This window comes from Pagrus major, chromosome 19 (assembly GCF_040436345.1).
Source record: "Pagrus major chromosome 19, Pma_NU_1.0".
Taxonomy (NCBI): domain Eukaryota; kingdom Metazoa; phylum Chordata; class Actinopteri; order Spariformes; family Sparidae; genus Pagrus; species Pagrus major.
The window spans coordinates 6,061,077-6,075,080 of record NC_133233.1 but is presented as its reverse complement, the minus strand read 5'-3'; the positions used below and the strand labels follow the sequence as shown (position 1 = coordinate 6,075,080).

Below are 14,004 nucleotides of genomic sequence, written 5' to 3'. Positions count from 1 at the left end.
CAGATCAACATGTTCAAACATTATAGTGAAAGTTTTAAAATGTAATTTTACAAAGAGCAATTTGTTTTATTTTTATTTTGTTCAGTGTGATAAGAGGGTGTGATTTAGAAGGCAGGAAATAAGGGCTCAAGCTTGTCTCAGCTGCCCGACGTCTGGTCCAAAAATACATCCCCTCAGTACAAATGTGTTTACTGTTACATATTTCATTATACACCACTGGAAACATTCTGCTGTGTCACTGACTCATTTTCATAGGATATTCATAGCTGTCAAAACAGGGTGTAGTGTTGAATCAGATTATTCCAATATATGCAACATTTCCATACCGGAGTCACACTGTGGGGCTGACACAGAGGTTTAAATGAAGTGATGTGTTTGATGATAACAGATTGATGATAAAAACACAGCTGGAAATAGAAGAGGAAAGATACACTAAGTAAAGATGGAAGGAAGGAAGCATGTTCACAGGTCATAATCTTCACAGGGTGTGTGACCTTATAAACTAGTTGGGTGTTAAAAAGGATTCCCTAAACTGTTTAAGAAGGAAAGCACAAATTTAAGCTACATTTCTAGGATTTTTTTGGCATAGAAAAAAAGTGAATTAGAATTTCACTACTGTTATGAGAATATTAGGATTTGGAAGCATTGAGATAAGCAGTTAACACAAGCTTAAATCGGACGTCAAACTCATCTCAAACAAACTTCATTCAAATTCACCAAAACAGTCTTGGTTTGCCTTTCCACGGTCACTTCTGGTTTGGTCCAAATAAATCCTCAATTCTCAGCATAACACGTGAAAATATTCTACTCTACATGTCGTTTCACCCGCTGCTGATGTCCGACTCCCTCTCTCTCGTCCCCGCCTGCCTTTTCTTCTTGTCCCCAGAGTCATAGGCCTGTAAATCACCTCTGTATGTATCCCCTGTCTTCAAACTGGCCTTCAGACCCAGTGTTCAGACCCAGTCTGGTGTCCAGCCATGTTTACTGCAAAGCGACGGAATCCGGTCGAGTCCTGTCGTCCGAGGATGCAGTGTGGGCAGAATCCCATCAGGTCATAAGGTCACATAGCCCCACAGCTAATTAAGCTACTTAAGTGTAAAAACTTTTTTTGCAATATTTAGTTTTTTTGTTAAATTTCTGACATTTCCACACCAGTTTTTTATGAAATAATTCTGCAAGATTATCTTAAAGAGTAAAGCGAGTAAATGAGGTAACACAATAAGGACTTGAAACTTGTTCTTATAATATAAGAAGGCCTGGAAACATCCTCTTTTTGATCATATTTGTTTAGTTAAAGGGACAATTTAGTGGTGTGCGTGACAAAGTGACAGGTACGTGTCAAGTTTTCATTGATTCATTCTTATTTTTAGGCTTTTAATTTATTGCATTTTAGTTTGGACTCTAATTAATAAATTGTGATAAAGCCATTTGTATTATATTAATTTATATATTCGTCATGAATGCAAAATATTCATGTCAACATTCAGTTGTTTGAATCACTTTTTTATATACATTTGTCTGGTTAATATCTGCTGCTGCATTCATGGATGCTGGAAGTCAAACCACAGGTGCTAGGCTATATATAATAGCTATTAACAAAAATGTTCGACAAGATGTTTTGCATTACAGCAGACAGCAAACTTCAAAGAAGCCACAGCAATTGCAGTTAACAACTATTTTGAGTTGCTGACTTAGAAGGAAGGAAGAAAGAAAGAAGAAAAGCTTGTGGAAAAACTGTCTATGGGATTTTTTAAATTTCTTGAGCTGTCTTGTATATTCTGCAGATGTCTACACGTGTCTGATGAACCACAGAACTGTCCAGCAACATCAGGATTCATGATCAAACAGTTTTAATATCTTGTGGACAATCAAGTGATGGTTTTTATAACGCTTTGTCCCCCGCCCCCCGTGTCCGTGGCTGACATGCAGAATGTTACTGGATTTACAATAAAGATTTGTTTGGAAAAAAAAAAAGAGGCTTCGGTTGTTTCCGCCTGTCACGTGACCCTCTTCGGCTTGCAGTTTGCAGCGGAACAAGCTCACCGGGCGGAAGTTGAGCACAGAGAAGAGTTTAAAGGTTCGCTGCTCTCTTTTCTCTCGTCTTATTTCTGATTAATGACAGCAGGTTTTGAAGCTCGTCAGTCCGGCTGTAGAAATACAGCTGTCTCCTGCTAGCATGTTGCTGCTAACTTTGTGATGTGTTAGCTTGGATGTGTTAAGCTAGGCTGCTGCTGAGTTAGCCTTCACTACTGACGAGTCAGTAGTGTTCAGACTGTTGAAGAGTCCGATGACTTGAGCAGAAGTCAAATATCGAAATAATACGACAATTAAGACATTACAAAATACGACTACATTTGCGAAAATTGTGTAGTTGTAATAGCTTAATTAACGAAATGACATTATGAAATAAAATGACTTATGACCAGTGGCATGTAATGCATGCAGTACAGGTGTTATTGGGGAAAAATATAAGATTATAAAAAAAAATTAAAAGATGACGTTTAAAGGGGCACTTTGTAGTTCTGAAGAAGAAATTCAAACTCAGAAATTTAATATTTACAATATTAATGAGGTAATAATACAAACTCAGAAATATAAATTTTTACCATAAGTGAATTAACAAGCTGTTCTCAGAGGAAAATAAGGTCCCAGAACGCTGTTTGGAGCTAGAAAGGTGGCAGGGTCCGCCACATATACACAAAGTAACACAGTATGAAATTGTGTTGTCCTTTAAGGTCAGTTTGTTTATTCAGTCATGAAAACAAAGTTTGATTATTCAGGCAGAAAAAAAAAAAAGAAAAAAAATCAGCCAATGAAGATCTTTGTCTTCTCATTAACATTTCTTCAACGAAACTACAGACTGCTCCTTTTAAGATGAATGAATAAGAAAGAAGAAATATACAGTACATTATCTCACACTGGGGGTCAGCAGTAATGATTCAGTATTGAATTCTGGCTTGTTACCTCACTTCTAGCTGCACAAGTAATCACAATATTATCGAAGTCACAAAATGGCCAAGTGTACTATCCAAATCATAAGACACTGCAGGGTTTTGATAAAGGACAAATGTGTGACATGATAATGAGGTACTGCGGTGCTGCAGAGATGAGACCACAATAAATGTCACATCCTCATGATCACAATTTTACTTCCTGTCAGAATAATCACCATGTGATTTTTTTCCCCCCCATATCATGTGACCCTAAGCTGCAGTATAATTGTTGTTTTAGTATTGTAACTGTTCTGCACTGACCAGTCTGTCCTTACTGATGATTTCAGAGTTATGATGTGCTGATGAGAAGAAAAGCTTTTGGATGATTGTGAAAATTAGTTCATAGAAGGTGAGATCAAATATGCGTCAACGTTGCTGAAGACAGCACTGAATTAACAAGATAAATGATTGCATGCATTACTTTGACTATTCCGGCCTCATGTTTTAGCATTAGGCGGATAAAAGCTTTTAGAAACTGATGTTTGCCAAGACTGGATCTGGGACTCTAGCACTTTATTCCTCAAATCTTCTCTGTGATTGCTCAATTTAGACATTATTGTAGATGACAACATAAAAAACTGTTATTAATCAGTATTTATGGAGACTGTCATACTACTTTGTGATCCTAAAACATCAGCGTTTGATCACAACAGCTCAGGAAACTGTTCATATTAGCATTAGAGCATCAGAAAGGGGTGTGGAGAGGGAGTTACTTTAGTTCTCAACCATCCAACAAGCAGTTCTCATGGCGAGTACTGACTTTCACAAATTAAATCCCCATTTGAGAGTTACGATAGAATCATACCTTTCCTGTCTTTACTGAAAATAAGGACAGTGTTGTCCTCTGTTACGACCCCCTTCAAGTGAGGTCTAACACACGACAAACAAGCCAGTTACAGTTTAAAAGAGTGTAAGTTTATTAATTAACAACAATCAAACAAAACAATGGGCTGGCCAAAATAAAAAAAAGAAGAACAGCCTCCCAGACCAACCCACCAGGGCCGTCAGAACTGGGGGCTAACCCTCTACCCTAACACAACAGAACAACTAAACCTTATTGAAATGAAGCCACGAAAACTGAACTACCGCACCCATCAGATAAACAAAAATCAAAAACATAATGCCTCAGCCAGCCTCCCGGCTGACTGACTGCACCGCTTGTCTGGTGGACTGAAGTGAGAGTGAGAGCGAGAGCAAGAGAGCAAGAGCCTAGTGCCCTACCCCCTCTTATTGGATTTTCCCAATCAGCCAGACTGCTATCACCTGGCAAGGCAAGAGGCCAATCACCAGCCACGGTGACACATTCTGGCCAGCAGAGAGGGAGCATGTAACATCCTCAAGCATATGTAGGCCAACCTTCAGTTGTGAATGTTGGGTTCAGGTCTGCCAATCTCATTGATGCAAAGAATGTGGTGAGTCAAATCTGTACTGAACGCTGTTGAAAGTGACTAACTTGGCCTTCACCGATCTGATCTGCTTTCTCACCCGTAATTTACAATAATCCAACTGGTGCTACTGAGCGATGAGCCCTGTCAAATAAAAAAATGATGGCAAGTTTTCAGCAAAGAATATTTCTGGAATAAATTGCTTCTTGAACTTAGTGAGGCTGGAGCCTACTACAAACTACTGAATGCTGTTAAACCTTACAGGGCCAGTATGCTTCAGCTGAAGTGCTTGTTGGACGGTCGAGCAGCTAATGCAATATGCTATGTAAACTGCATTGCCTTGACCAGTGGGTGGTTTTAAGCTTACATTGATGACAAATGGTATCAACATAAAATTTCAAAGGGGGTGGATCATGTGCAATGTCCCCTGCTATTGTTTAAGAATTATCAATATGTTGTTGAGGAATAATTTTATTTTACAGTTGTGGTGTTCTACTGTATGGCTACTGAATAGCTAGCAGCATTTTTATTGGATGCTGAACTGATCTTAATTTCTCTGTTTCTGTTTTTATTTCTCTGTTGTAACAGACGCAGACATGATCGATGTCAGAAGTGCTGGTTTGGTAGTCTAAGAAGACATGGACTCACTCAAAGTGCAGAGAAACTATCAATGTGAACAATGCAGCAGCAGTTTCAATCAACTTACTGCGTACAAGCTACACTTACTTACCCACAATGAAGAAACACCAAACTGCTGCAACCAATGTGGGAGACATTTCAGCAACCAGAGTTTATATGGAACACACCTGTGTAACCATACTGGACCATACAAATGTGACTGTTGTGGAAAGAGTTTCAGTTACTTATGTCATTACAAGAGACACCTACTTGTGCACACTGGAGAGAAACCATACAAGTGTGACCAATGTGGAAACAGTTTCAGTTTGTTAAGTAGTTACAAGGACCACCAGCGTGTCCACACTGGCGAGAAGCCATACCAGTGTGATCACTGCGAAAAGTGTTTCAGTCGCTTAAGTAATTACAAGACACACCTGCGAGTCCACACCGGAGAGAAGCCACACCGCTGTGAACAGTGTGGAAAGTGTTTTCGTTTCCAAAGTGATTACAAGAGACACCTGCGTGTCCACACTGGAGAAAAGCCATACCGCTGTGAACAATGTGTGAAGAGTTTTAGTCGTGCAAGTCACTACAAAAGACATCTGCTTGTCCACACTGGAGAGAAGCCATACAAGTGTGAGCACTGTGAAAAACAATTTGCGGAGTCTAGTGATTACAACAGACACCTGCGCACCCACACTGGTGAGAAACCATATCAATGTGAACAATGTGAAAAGAGATACACTCATTTAAGTAGTTACAATGAACACCTGCGTTGTCACACTGGAGAGAAACCATACTGGTGTTCTCAATGTAAAAGATTATTTGCTTGGCCCAAATCCTTGAAGGTACATCGTTGTGTTGATGTAGAGGAAGAGAGCTATGACTGAGAAAGTTTCTTCTTTCAGCTCAGAGACTAGTGGCAGAGTCCGCCACTCACATGCTGTATTCAGATAGCTTGCCTAAGTAAAAGGGATTCGCAGGGAAATTATGGCCTTACAGGTCACTGTTCACTCTCTTAGAGCTTAATAAGTTACTGCTGATGGAAACAGACCATCCAACTGATTCATATTAAAATGGTTCAACCTGCAAAATACTGGGTGACTTTTATTTTGAAGTGTCCACAGGTAATGCAATGAGTTTGTCATCGATGTAAGAACTGACCACTGATGTTAACTAAAAATGCCTCTTAAATCATTTTACTATTTGATTATTTAATATTTTTTTACTTTTATCAAGAAAGTAAAAAAAGTAGTGAGCGGTTGCATGAAGGTCTGCAGGCGAGTGGCTGCACATCTCAGCAAGATCACTGTCACTATTACTGCTGGCAGTTACTATTGTCAGATTTCATGTAGGTAGAGTGAGTTGTCAATTCATCTTAGAGGACTTAGACCTCGTATTATCATCTGTCCTGAGAGATCTGATCACAAGTGGACAGCTCTGAGTACAGGCGTTAATGCCCCCAAGATGCACTGAGGGCACATGCGTGGTCCGATAACTGAGACCACTTTTGAGGGTGTATACATGTGACCACATTCTTTTAGCAGTGTGCACACACACATGTCCTGGGCCACATTGAAAGACCGCCTACTCAACTGACTTCCTCTGCCAAAAAACACCAAGAAGCAACAACATGTATAATGGTCAGATTTTCATGTGGTTCACTGTAATGTAAATGACATGTTTTGCTTCTCTTAACCTGCCATTGTTAGCAGCAGATGTTTATGAACACACTATTTCAACTGATCTAACCACTGAGCTAGTAGCAAAAAGGCAACATTTTGAGATGGCAAACGTCAAATTTTACAAATACAGTAAAACTTCAGCCAATATAAGCTACTTCTTTTTCTTAACAGATATTGCGTAAGATGTTGAGTTAGGAGAAACTCTATAAACTTTGCGAATGCTTTCAATAACAAATTATTAAATATTTAGGGCTTATGTAAATTCAACAAATATTCTTCATTAAGTTCTTTCTAAGTATTAAGAAACATTGTGTCCATTTGTCCCAGTGATGTACTGTAGGTGGTTATTTGCATATGAAGCGGGGAAGTGAGATCCAATCACAAGTGATCACCTGAGACACAATTGGAGATGGGTTCATATACCAGGTGTGAATTCACTTGTGATCGGCTCACTTAGGACAGATGATAATAAATGGTGTCTTCTTCATCTTATAGGGTTGATCCCTAACACCTCCTGTCCATGCCAAAATAATCTTGGCTGAGACACTAAAAGTCAAGTTGCTCCCAACGGTCAGGCCAGCAGCTTGCATGGTAACCCGCTGTGTGCTGCTGTTTAAATGCAGCCATCTGGCCATTTATCTAAACATGAGTGTGCTTGATAGTACTGTAAATAGATCCACCAGTTGCTCTTGTATTTCTGATAAAGCTGCTGCTCAGAGTGTTTGCTGTAGTGTTGAACCACATTTGCTGTTACCATGGAAACCATGGGTGTCGACAAATCAATCAGAACGAAAATCCTAAGCATTACAACTTTAAATTGTTAATTGTCCGTCAGAGATGTTTCTTCAAGAGATGTTTGTTCAAGATGAAAATTAAATAGATCCATCCATTGTCTGAAACTGCTTATCCTTAGTTCATCACAGGGCTGAAATGTAGGGACAAACAACCATTCACGCCAACGGACAATTTAGAGTAACCGATTAACCTAAATTTTTTGCATGTCTCTGGATTGTGGGAGGAAGCTGGAGTACCCAAGAGAACCCACGCAGACACGGGGAGAACATGCAAACTCCGCACAGAGGGTCCCTGCCCCAGCCAGGTCTCGAGGCCAGGTCCTCCTTGCTGTGGGGCAGCAGCGCTGCCACTGCGCCGCTGTGCTGCCCTTATAATTAAATAGATCTTCTACCCTAATACTGTAGTTAAATTGCCATTATAACCTTTTTGTAAAATCTAATTTCCTCAAAACTGTAAAATGTTTGTTATTTCAGTGTGTCACTCATAACAACTGTAATGTTCTTTAATGGCTTGAATACTGACTGTGAGCTTAACTGCATTGCTTAGTATGTTTTCTTGTTTCTGTATTATGTTGGTAAAACAAAAAATAGTCATTGTTATGCTAAAATTCATTTCAAATAATTTCATTGTAAAGCTTCATTTCAAAATATCAAGCCAGCAAATTGTTATTACAATGCTTCTTTTTTAGTATAAACAACATATGAATAAGAACATGAACAAAAAGTAATTAAATGAATAAAAGGAAAAACAGGGACCGGCTAAAAAAAAAGACACATCCCTTACCTATAACAACCCACCCAGGACTGCGATCAAGATTCAACTTGTCCTGCAATATAAGATACCAAAGGTTGCCTAGTTTTCTCAAAGTCTTTAAGTTTGTCCTTAATGAAGAACTGGATCCTCTCAAGGTGAAGTGTGTCCATCAGCCCCGTGAGCCATAACTTCAGTGTTGGGACATCCTTCTTTTTCCAGAATAAGAGAATAAACTTTTTAGCAGTGACAAGTCCATACGCAAAGAGGCACCATTGTGCCAGTGTCAGTTTGTTTCTTTAGATGTCGCCAAAATGATTAAAAATTAAAGAAATGTGTAAAAAAAAAAAAAAAAAGTGTAGTGCTAAAATCAAACTGTTAAACATTACTGTACAGTTTACTGCTACAGGTATGATTGATTCGATAAAAGTAGAAAAGAGTATGAATAGTTGGAAAAGTGGGAAAGGGGTTAAAGATACAGAACAGTGTAAGCTGGGAGATGATTTGCTGTGCTTGCGTACTGGCTGGAAACTAAGCTTCATTACTTGAATAATGGCTCGGAGCTGAACTGCATTACTTGAATAATGGCTTGGAACTGAACTGCATTACTTGAATAATGGCTTGGAGCTGAACTGCATTACTTGAATAATGGCTTGGAACTGAACTGCATTACTTGAATAATGGCTTGGAGCTGAACTGCATTACTTTGGAGAATTTAAGTTTGTTTTCTTGTTTCCATATTATGTCGGTAAAACAAAATCAACAAAAAAATATTTTTAATTTCCCCTGCTGTCATTCAACTGCTTAAATCAATCAGTTAAAAAATACAACTAATGGACCACACACGTTTTGGTGCCCAATATTCTATAGCACACTCAAATCTTCGAGCTAAATGAAATTTGGGGATTTTCTTGCAAACCAGGCAATAAAATGTCTACCATTGGTGGATAGGGTTTTATAATGTAGTGTTTATATTTGTTCTTCAAAACAATCACACTCACTGTCCAATACAGGCTGTATTTAGATTAAAAGCTTGTTTTTCTTTACTTGGACTGACAGTTGTGAATTCTATCCAATTTATTGCGCACATTTCATACGAAAATTTGAAGTGGGGTCCCTATACTTTCCTTTATTATACACCCAATACCCACAAACCACACATCAGAGTCTGGGATTACGGGAGTGAGAGCAAGGTAAAGAGAATTGTTCAAGTAGACATAACAGCTCCTCCTTGCTCTGTTATGTCCTCTTTTGACCCTCTTTTCAAGTCTGTGTTATTATGGATCACACTGGTTTTCTTGCAAGAGCCACCCTACTCTGCCTCTGATTGGTTGCCTCTATTGGCAATTAGCCAATCTATTCATTCTGTATGCTTGACTCAAACTGTTAACTCATAGTGTAGCTCTGGTAACGTATGTTTATCTTGCAGTTCTGATACAGTGAATTATGAACTGTAATTTTCCTTGTAAATACAACAACCTCTTCAGCTCCCTCTCGGTCTTCTGCTGCTCATCCTCCAGAGCAGCTCTTCACTGCCAGAGTGTCCCTGGGCTAGGCAAAGCGGACAGGCTAAGTGTCTGCAGGATGGGCTGCCCTGCCACTGGTCTGCTAACTAGCCCAGGGACACTGCAGCTGCAACATCTGAAGAGGTGAGAGTGTGTTTATCAGGGAAACTACAACTCAAAATGTTCTGTTTCAGCTGGCTGTTTGTTTTACAACCAACCACAAGAAAAACACACAACCCATTAAAACCAGACAACCACTTAAAATACAGGTAAGAACCAGGATGCTTGCTAGCTAATTCTTGTCTCATTTGTGGTATAATTAAACAAAAAATTCATCATGGCCCACTGAACTTCCTCCCTCCCTCTGATTGTCCAGGGGACTACCAGGGCCACGGCAAAAACAGTCAGATTTATTCAGTTTTTCAACAGGAAGAAGGTGCCTATCACTTGAACTCCACCGCTTTTCTCGCCTTCTCCTGTCAAGAAATTGTTGAATGTATTTAGCACGGAATTTCAGAATTTCAGAGGCTTTTGTCACACAACAACAAGAGACGCAAGCCAATGGAGTAGTGCGGGTCTCGCAAGAAAATCAGCAGTATCCACAATAATGCCCTGATGTGAAGTACACTCATATCATCTCTATCTGTCTGCACGATACACATTGTCCCTCCTGAATAGTGCAGCCCGTGGGATCTTGTTACCAACAGCATGCCATCTGCACACAGACAAAAAAACAAGTCTTCTGACTGCTGCCTCTATATTAACTACTACTCCTGTAGTTATCCCCTGTGGACAATGTTTTCCACCACACAACCTTTACCAAAGATTTAACTACTTTTACATACAATTAATTTAAAAAGAAAAAAGAATAAAACTATTTATCCAGCTATTGTTAGCGAAACCCCAGAGAAATTAGCCTTACATCAATGGCGTAAACAAATAGAATGATTTATAACACAGAGTAAAATAGCATGTAATAGATGATTTCACACATGAACATATCCTTACAGTGTCTCATAAAGAATTGTATTAAATTTTAATGCATATGTTAAGTGCTGCAACTAATTATTATTTTCATTATTGATCGGCAAATTCTTTTTTTTGATCAATCAAATAAGTATTTCGTCTATCAAAACAGTGAAAATGCCTTTCAAAGCCTCGCATAGCTGAAGGTGGCATCTTCATTTGTCACAAAAATACCCAGCTTACGATGCTTTATGACAATGATAAATAAGCAAATGCTCTCATTTAAGAGCTGAAATCCTAAAATGTTTGTCCTTTTTTCACTGTTTTTGCTTTGAACATTACTGAAACTGTGTTTCAAGTTGGGCAGTGGCGGCCTCAAGGTTATAGAAGCGAGTTTGTGACCGTAGGGCTGCCGGTTCAAATCCCTGGACTGGAAGGATAAATCTGGGAATCTGGAAAGTGAAAAGCTGTGCTTTCTCCATCCTCATTACCACCACTGAGGTGCAACACTCCCCTGAATAAATAACGGTTTATTGTCATGAAGAGTGATTACGACGTTTCCATGTGGAAGCCCATATATGGAACAAAACATATAGAAACTTTCATGCTTATAACGATATAAATGACATTTTATATCTGTACAACCGTGTTATAATAACTACTATTTACAGAAGCCGCACAAGATGAATTTTAATTGTTGAACACAATCAAAAATATATGTACTGATCTCCTCTTCACACACAGGGGCTGATTATTCTAATTCTAATCAACACATGAAAATCAATACATTTGAGTTTTTACCTGGCAGAAAAAATCTGAAAATCAGACCAAAGATTTATACTTGAAATTATGATACCCAAAAAAAGCAAAGAAAAAGCAGCCCAAAGCCGTTCCCATGATTGACTTTGTAAATCTTTTGACAGCATTGACATTTTATTTCTAAAATGTAAAACATCAGTATGAATCTGTTTGAGTTGGTTACTGAAGTGCTCTTCTAAACACATGTAGGTGCGGCAGCTGGGCCTCTGCTCTTCAGAGCATCTCTGTACACTCTTACATCATGTTCCCCTCTGAGATTTGTTCAGACTACAGAGCTGAGGATGTACTGCTGATGACCTTCCACTGTCTGTTGTAAGAGGGGGGTAGCACAATGACACAGCAGTGGGGGACCCATTTCAGAATAAAAGCTTCCTTTCATGCTATAGCTCTGACCCACATACACTCCAGGCACGCATCATTGGCTCCAGTAAATTCGCCAACACAGCTGGAGTAGTCTTTAGGGGGCCAGTGAACGGCTGCCTTACAGTATATGACGGCCATGGAGGAGCACTGAGTGCAACGACCTACCCAAGTTGGATTTAGACATTTTTGAGGATCACAGTGAGGTAGTGACATTTACATGAGCAGGTTGTAAGACATGATCTTTTCTGAAAAAAAAAACTTGGTCTTAGTTCTAATTTTCTGAACTCTTAGAGACAAAATTTAAAGGTTAAACGGGACTAAGAGCAATGCTAAGAGTAGACTCAGCTTAAAAATGTTTTACAGTTAAGAAACTAGAGTGATACAGAAATACAAACTGGACATAACTGCACAGATAACTCATTTTTTTAAATGTCAGGATCACAGGATAGTGGCCATATTTAGGATTGTGCACCCAACCATGTCACAATCTTTTCTCTCTTGTCATTAAAAAAACAAAAAGCCAGGTCAAGAGGGTTAAATATATCTCACTCAAGAACTCTGACAACAACAACTTCACCTCAGCAGCCAGTTTGTTCAGCTCTCTCCCAGAGGACAAGCTCTGTGACAACAGAGCAGGAAGAGAGGAGGCTGTTTGTCGACTGCTCATCCATATTTCCAATGAGTCAAGACTAATCATGTGTATGGAAGTCAGCTGCACGAACCTGCACTTTTCTGTTACTCTATTTGCAAAGAAAAGTGTAATGACACACACCTAAATAGTAATCAGGCAAGAGTAAAGTGATTTTTTTTTCTTCAGATTTTACAATATGAATATAGAATTCCTATTCTATTCAGTCTTATGGAGTTAAACAAATGTACAAAACCATTATTTGAATTAGAACTAGAAAGAAATAAAGAAATGCGCTTGTTGCTAAGAAGTTAAGCCTGTAACAGGCTGTCTTCTCTGGCAATGCATTGATAATGACCAGTTACCATACAGGATTCTATGGAGGCCCATTTGTGCCTGGAAAAGACTAAAATATATATGGAAATTTAGACAAGATAATCAACCAATCAATAAATCAATCAATCAACCTTTATTTATACTCAAGAGATTATTGAGGAGTAACTCTCTTTTACAATGACATCAATTCAAACAAAACAATTAAAAAGTAAAAATACAAAGTAAAAGCAGGCCCACAACAGGCTAATAAAAAGACAGCCAAAGCCATCAAAATGGCTATATTCTCTTAAAATAATGTTAAATAACATTCAGTTAATTCAGTTACATAAAGCCCCAAAACTGCAGTCATACCAGATCATTAAATGGATAAAATACACTTATTGGAAGTAAAAACAAAAAAATACAGTCATGTAAAAATATTAAAATAATTGAATGGTTTAAAACAACCAACCAGTGGTATAGAAATACTCATAAGTCAAATGTTGAGATGAAAGAAAGTCAGAAATTTGAATAACTAAGTCGAATTTATGAGAAAGTCAGTTAAATATGTCAAAATCTTGACTCACATTGGGAATTCTATATTCTATAAAAAACAGCTAAACAAGAACATAAATGTTGGTTGCAATAACTAAACAAATCTTCCACATTTTCTTTTCAGAATTGGATCTCCATTATTAATGTGACTAGACAAAAACGAGGACGGCACAAAGACAAACGCTGACATTTGTCACCCTGAACACTTGCAGCTGCGGTTGTGCTGTAAAGGACACATCTGTTATCACACAGCTTAAAAAAGTAATCTGCACTTCATTTTGCAAGTCATTTTGAACTGAGGTGATGAGTTTAGCTGTGGATGAGTAAAACACCATGGACATGGAGGATTACAAGTTATTTTGTCAGCCCTGTATTTTAGGCTTACAGCCTGGGTGTGCTGCTTCCACCCTTCTTACATTCATCCAGTCAGATTTAAAGAGACAAGAATATCTGCACAAAGAAGTGTAAAGACTCATTATACACATAAACAAAATGCATAGACATTCATTTGTAAACAGAACTTTGTGTTGTAAGGCACTTTCAGGTGACATTTTAATCAGGAGCTGAACTGAACTGACTTAAACTACTCAATGCAGCCACTCCCAGTGACCCCTCCACCCCTCGGTC

General features: G+C 38.6%; 1 protein-coding gene across 3 annotated transcripts; it reads left to right on the top strand.

Moving 5' to 3' along the window:
• The first annotated feature begins 2,047 nt into the window (after positions 1–2,047).
• On the top strand, positions 2,048–6,154 carry LOC141014660 (uncharacterized). 3 transcript variants are annotated; one of them, XM_073488541.1, is made up of 2 exons: positions 2,048–2,077; positions 4,967–6,154. In XM_073488541.1, exon 2 carries the CDS (start codon positions 5,017–5,019, stop codon positions 5,884–5,886), a length of 870 nt encoding a protein of 289 aa, XP_073344642.1. In that variant the 5' UTR covers positions 2,048–2,077; positions 4,967–5,016; the 3' UTR covers positions 5,887–6,154. The 3 variants fall into 3 exon arrangements, with proteins under 3 accessions (XP_073344642.1, XP_073344643.1, XP_073344641.1); XM_073488542.1 differs by lacking the exon at positions 2,048–2,077 and adding an exon at positions 2,980–3,342; XM_073488540.1 differs by lacking the exon at positions 2,048–2,077 and adding an exon at positions 3,365–4,405.
• Positions 6,155–14,004: the final 7,850 nt, after the last annotated feature.

Coding starts and splice junctions, on each gene's coding strand:
- LOC141014660 (XM_073488541.1), top strand. CDS start 5,017: ATGGACTCACTCAAAGTGCAGAGAAACTATCAATGTGAACAATGCAGC.